The sequence below is a fragment of the Cryptomeria japonica genome, chromosome 3 (assembly GCF_030272615.1).
Source record: "Cryptomeria japonica chromosome 3, Sugi_1.0, whole genome shotgun sequence".
In the NCBI taxonomy this organism is placed as follows: domain Eukaryota; kingdom Viridiplantae; phylum Streptophyta; class Pinopsida; order Cupressales; family Cupressaceae; genus Cryptomeria; species Cryptomeria japonica.
This window is the reverse complement of record NC_081407.1, coordinates 266,498,881-266,505,510: the sequence shown is the minus strand read 5'-3', so window position 1 is coordinate 266,505,510 and position 6,630 is coordinate 266,498,881. Positions and strand designations below refer to the sequence as shown.

The window sequence follows — 6,630 nt, the reverse complement described above, 5'->3', positions numbered from 1 at the left end:
AAGAGCTCTAATTTAGAAACATCATAGAAAAGGCTAAGGAAACCAAAAATTTACCAGAAGGATCATCTTTCCACATCATCAAATCATCCGATTGAACCACAGAGGTCGATTTCAGGATAATTTGCAAGGGGAATAGCTCCGAATTAATCTGAACCAAATTGACCCAGCAACCATTCCTTCAATAATCTTCAACCAAGTGACCAAATCTTCTAATGCATTCTTCCCTGAAAGGATTGAGTGAGGAATTGAGGACAAGAGGCTCATTACCAATCCAAATATCCTCCTAGAATAGGATGCCCAATCCATTACCCAATTTCCAACCAACACCTTTAGCAGCAAAGCTTCTTAGCTTAATAATATTGTTTTAGAGATATGATCCATGAGGTAAACAATCATATGTGATAAATTCTTTGAACGAGGTAACTTGACTTAAATATTTACTATGTAATATAGTATTCCATTCCATTCTCTTTGAATAGATCCTCCACACCCACTTCACCGATAACACCTCATTAAAAGATCTGATACCTTAAACCAAGCCCTCCTAATATTTTAGGCTTACATACCTTATTCTAGACAATCAACAGAATTCTCTTTTTATCCTCCATTCCTGACCATAAGAACCTCTTTGGATACTATCAATGATATCTACAAATTTAGTGGGTATTCTGAAAAGACCGAGGGCATAGATAGGCAGGTTCTGCAAAGTTGCCTTCAACAATTGGACTTTTCTAGCCTAACTGAGGATAGCACCTTTCCAACCAGCTAACTTCTTGTTGAATCTTTCTATCAGAGATGCCTACAAAGAATCTAGCGGTGAGGATCCTAAAGGAAGCCCCAGATAAATAGAAGGGAAGTCTCCAATAGAGCACCCCAATAAATTAGCGATTTTTTGTTGCCTTTCAACTAGAGTATTGAAAAAGAAGAGAGAACATTATTGTAAGTGTTCAAGGCTCTTTGGAGCATTATGGCTTCATATTGCATGACTAGATGGATTCTCTAGAAAGTTACAATTTTTATTCTACTTGACCAAATTAGTTTGTTGAAACGTTATAGTTTTATGTTGCTTTACTAGAGTTACCATTTCTCTTCTATTTTTATTCAATGATATATCTTATATTAATTTTTTTAGTCTCATTTATGTGATGAGTTGTTATTAGTATGATTGTGAATGTTAGATTACAACTTTAATATTGTTAATCCTTAATGCTGTCAATTGTGATTGTTGATTGTTGAACTTCAATACTACATTTTATCTTATTTTTATTAAAAAATAAAAAACACTTTAAAAACTTCACTTTTTTTAAACCTTCAACTATTAAGAATAATCATACGAAAATGAACTATTATCCTTATTCAAAACTACATAAAATAACTTTTGCTATCTCACATCACATGACTACAACAATATAACCATGTTCAATATGCATATTATTTGAAAAAAACCACCAGTATGACATATGAACTGCAATTCATTTTCATGTAATTTCCATGGCGTTCCTTAGTCTCAATCACTTCTATATTAATGCACACGGACTGTTGATCAAATAATTTGGTTTTAGTTGGTACAATTAGTTCTGCCATATTTGCTTGACAGGGACATCAATAACTGCCAAGAATAAACTCTGAGCTACTGTTATCTGCTTTTTCATACCACCTCATCTTCATGCTCAATATTCTTCTATGAATTCACTTTATCTAAAGCCAATGTTTATGGGAGGAATTGTCAAAAGGTCGATAACGATGAGAATAAGGGAGAATCAGAAGGCCCACATTCCATTAAATAATTTTGATACGTAAAATCCACACCCTGAGACACCTTTTAAAGCATGTACTATTTTGAAAGATGGAGATCTACCTAACATCAACCAATCAAAATACCACTCAATGAAGGAAGCAATCACAAAAGAAAAGCTTAATCAGTCATACCTTGAATGATGATTCACATTTATCATGCTTCATAAAACCACATATTTATGAGGTGTTCAATTCACAACAGAGCCCACCCTCTTCAGCACTTTTGCAGTCTCATAAATCTAGTCACTTTCTTGGGATTGACTCCATGGGACAGGCTCATATTTCTAAGCCACTAGAAATTGTTTGTAGGAATACTGTAACGAATGACAACATATATGGAAACAGTGTTTGTTCATCCCCACTACTTTTAAATAAATCTTTCAGATTGTGCATTTTCATTAGAAAACATAGGATACTCCAATAGAAAATAATAGATTGGAACCCAAAATGGAATGCATAGGATACTCACCAACCATGTGTTGCATCTATATTTATGGTACTTTATGGTTTTAACAATTACATGTACAGTACAGTAACAAAGACCTCCTATTTGAATGCCCAGGTCTTTCAATGTCAATAGTGTCTTTGAGGTCTTCAAAGTATTGACATGCATTTTTCTTTTATCTGAATGTCAATAGTGTCTTTGAGGTCTTCAAAGTACTGATGCATATTTTAGTGACAAAGATCTCCTATCTGAATGTCATTTGTATTTTTGAAATCTTCAAAATACTGACACACATATTCATAAAAAATATAATACAATGATAGAACTTAACTCCACTTAATATTTCCGAATATTATTTAAAAGTATGAATTTTCAAAACATAATTTAAAAATAAAATTCTATATATATTAAATTAAACTAATATATTATTGATAAAGAACAAGAAAATTACCTTGAGCTGAAGAAACCTTTACTTGCTTGTTACTCTTAAACTCATTACCTTTGAACTGAAATTATTACAATATAATCCTTTGATTCAAAGTCAAGTTTACATTAAACACAAATGAATGCTTTTTCTCTTTATACTGTTTATATCATATAAAATAGATAAAGGTCTGGGGGACAAGGATGGAGCCCACCATGACATCCTGTGTGCCTAGTTTTTTTCATGTTCACACACAATAGAAACCATCATAGCCATAAGGTTTCTTTGGAATCCCTCAATCTTTATCCAGGCCAATCTTGAGAGGCCCACAAAAGACTCCTTATATGAGATGGCCACGTCCATTTGGCTGTGACTGCTGTATAACATTACCTCTGTTCTTACAAGAACATACCATTTTGGACTTAGTGCATGCCATCTATTTTTTTCTTTTTATATTTTTAAAAAATTATCGAAATCTAATGTATCATTTAAGATCTATACGTTTAAGATCTATACGTGTGCGAAGTTAGCTGTAACAGCTATTGATACGTTTCCCCTCAATCAATATTAAAAAAAAACAGCTATCCATTTTGAACTTTATTAGCACATTGAAATTATCACCTGATTTTATTATGATTTTATTACAATGATGAGATTACCACTATAATGACAATGACAACATTTGAATTAAAGGTACATTTTATGCAATGAATTACCCCATGATGCTTTTTGAACATTTCTTAAAGCTATAGCTATCTGGTAACATGATAATGATATATGCGACTAAGGTGACCGTTTTATGTGGGTTTAGATTTGACATACAATAAATGAAGAAAAAAGAAGCAAGAGCAATTAAATTAATTTGAATTTTAAGATATCTATTGATGGGACAAGAATGGAGGAGAAAATCAATATATACATCTATATAAAGGATGCTCAACAACAAAAGCTAAAGGTGTTTTGTGATAATGCTGTTGTGTTAATATGATATAAGGAGGGCCTTAGCAGTACACTTTGTCTTACACCTTTTCCGTCACTAAGGCTGGCAATGGCATCTGCTGCATCTGTATCAGTCACTTTCTGTCAAGAGTCATTAGCTGTATAAGATTCGACAGCACACTTTAATCAACTTTAGGAACCGCCCCACCCATGTTTAGATGGGTCTTTTCCCCATAGCCAAAGAAACCAGATACCCATATCATAATAGGGTAGCATAACTGTTAGACTAATGAATATTATATATATATTCCCTAACCCATTTTGTTCCTTCCCCCTCCATTTTTCCTCCAATCCTTTCTTTAAGAGGCTTGGATCTGATCATATCTGTAAATAACTGAAGTTGTCGATATTGTTGAGATCTACAAGGGTTTTGATTGATCTTCTGTTTCAGAATAGATTGCTTTGTCATTGTTGCAGTAATTAAAGGCAGAAGAAAATGGAGGATAGACTGATTACCTGGAGCAGAGTTTTGTCCTGGCTAGTAGCCCATTGTGGAGATTGTGTTGGTCAATAGTGAAGAGACCAATTACAAGGTGCAGAGTTCAATCCTTGTTAGCAGCCAATTTTTGAAGATGGTAACCATGAATACCTTCAATATAGAGACTTGGGTAAGTAGTTGTAATACCCTTCTGCCTCAATCTAAGTTACTTATGTTATTCTTGTGATCAGGTGTTGATCAGATCACTTAGGCCTCTATCAAGGAAGGATTTCTCTGCAGCCCAGTTTTGAAGTCTGAGATACCAATTAGGCTTGCTTTTGAATGTGCTGAGCCTTACCAACTCAACTGAACATCAAAATCTCATTTGGGTCCTTCCCATAAATAAACAATCTTGAAGAGTTCTATGGAATAATATTGGCTTCAATCCTTGATACTGTTCTTCATCAGCTCTTCTATGCTGGTGTGTATGCTGCACTGAAGCCTTCTAAATCAATCTCAGAGTTCTCAAGTTACCATTTTGGAAGAGGCTTCTAGCAGAGCCACCCAAGTTTACCTCTGTGCTTGATCATTAAAAGCTCTCCACTTTTGGTGCCATTGCAGGAGAGGACATAGCACATACACCAAACTGTTAGGTTAACATTCCTGCAACATTTGTGTCCATCTGCAGGAAGAGTCCTAATCAGTAAGAGTGAGCATCAGAGCCCTGAAGATTATAAATTTTACATTGGGTGCTTATCAGTTACTCTTGTGCTCTTTTCAGTTATTATTTGACCATTAGGTGAACCATCCTTAGCAAGAGGCCAGGTCCTGACCAACAGAAGAGTACTCAAACTATCATCACATTTTGGTGCTTTAGAAGATGGCTACTGTGCAACCTTACTTTCAGCAACCTCCACCTACTAATATATATCAGCAGCAAGCAGTTTCCCATGGAAGTCATCCAAGTGGGTCAGTTGGAATGGTGATTGTTGTTCTAGCAGTCATAACAATTCTGGGAGTGCTTGCAGGGATGGTGGGTAGACTCTGTGCAGGGAGAAGAATAGGTGACAGTGAATATGATTTTGAAGGGTGGGTTGAAAAGAAATGCTCTACTTGTATTGATGGTCACATTGATGGTAGTGGAGGAGGTGGTCATGTTCATGTTCCCATTGCTATGCCTGCTGAAAATGGTGAACCCAAGCCTACTGAGGCAAATCCAACTCCAGCTGCCAGTTAAGATTTATAAGATGTTCTGAAACTTTACTAGTGTCAATATTCAGCACCATTGCTTGGGTTCTTCATGTGCACATTTGGTAAGGCTGGGTTTTTTGTGAGGGCAGATTCAGCTTTCAAAAGTTGGAGATTTTGTTATTCATTGTTCTTCAGTCTCAAACTGTTCTGTCCTGGAGTATCTTGGGAAAAATAATGACGGTATGTTCCATTATTTCCGCACAGTTGAAATTGCTTCAAGAATATGTTGTAAGCAGTATTTAATTTTCAGATGTTCTCCACTGAATAGCTTTTGTACAATTTTGCAGTCTTCTTTCGGTGCTTTTCTTTAATATAATAAATCAATTTTTACTTTTCAATCACAAAGATTGTATATGACTGACTAGGATAAAAGAGTGTATATTACGAATGGTTTTTTATTTAATATGAAGTCTTATAAAGCCAGTATCCAAAGATATCTAAGTGACATAAAAGTTGTATGGAATTGTTGTGCCATCTGGCTTAAGGAATTATATTGTTACATATACTTTAATATTTTTTTAACTTTTTACTAATGGACTGTTTGATATTTGAGAATTGAATCTATTTAGTTTAGATGTTTTATATTTATTTTTTAAACTTTTTTACAGGTTATTATGATATACTTTCTATTATTAATATACACAAATTCCTTTCATTTATATGATGTATTATTTTTTATGACAATTTTATGGTCACAATATTAAGTAGAAGTTTCGAAGATGTTTTAAAAAGAAAGTATATGCATCAATTTGTAAATTTTTAGATATGACAGCTTTATTAACGTTTTGGATTGCATTTCTCTCTTTTTTTTATTATCTTTTTTAAATATTAGATCATATAGCGTGATCTTGTGGTAGAGAAACACATACAAATAATTAAATTTAAAATTTGTAAATTAATAAAATATATTTAAAAAAATTTCTATCTTGTTTTAAAAAACGAAAAATTCAATTCAACAACATGGAAACATCCTGGGGAGAGTATTTTCAAACCCTAGACTCCCTCTTTCAATCCCCTCACTGAAACCTTTCACTTCAGTTTTGGGATGATTCTTGTTATGAGGCCATTGGCAACTCTATTGGCCATTTTTTTAAGGTGGATGATTCCACTTTCCACTTGGGTCACTCCACCTTTACTCACATTTGTGTTGACATTGATATCTCCAAACCCCTTTGTGGGGATGTGGTTTGATGGTCAGGGATAGGCCTTGGACACAACCATTGGATTATGAGGGTCATCCCTTTTGTTGTCATCCTTGCTTTGCTACTGGTCACCTAGCCTCATATTGCTCTCAAT

At 34.2% G+C, this 6,630-nt stretch overlaps 1 protein-coding gene across 1 annotated transcript; it reads left to right on the top strand.

Annotated features, from left to right (window-relative positions):
• Positions 1-3,642: 3,642 nt before the first annotated feature.
• LOC131058929 (uncharacterized) lies at positions 3,643-5,672 on the top strand. The gene has a single exon (XM_057992459.2). The coding sequence runs from the start codon at positions 4,964-4,966 to the stop codon at positions 5,318-5,320; it is 357 nt and encodes a 118-aa protein (XP_057848442.1). The 5' UTR covers positions 3,643-4,963; the 3' UTR covers positions 5,321-5,672.
• Positions 5,673-6,630: the final 958 nt, after the last annotated feature.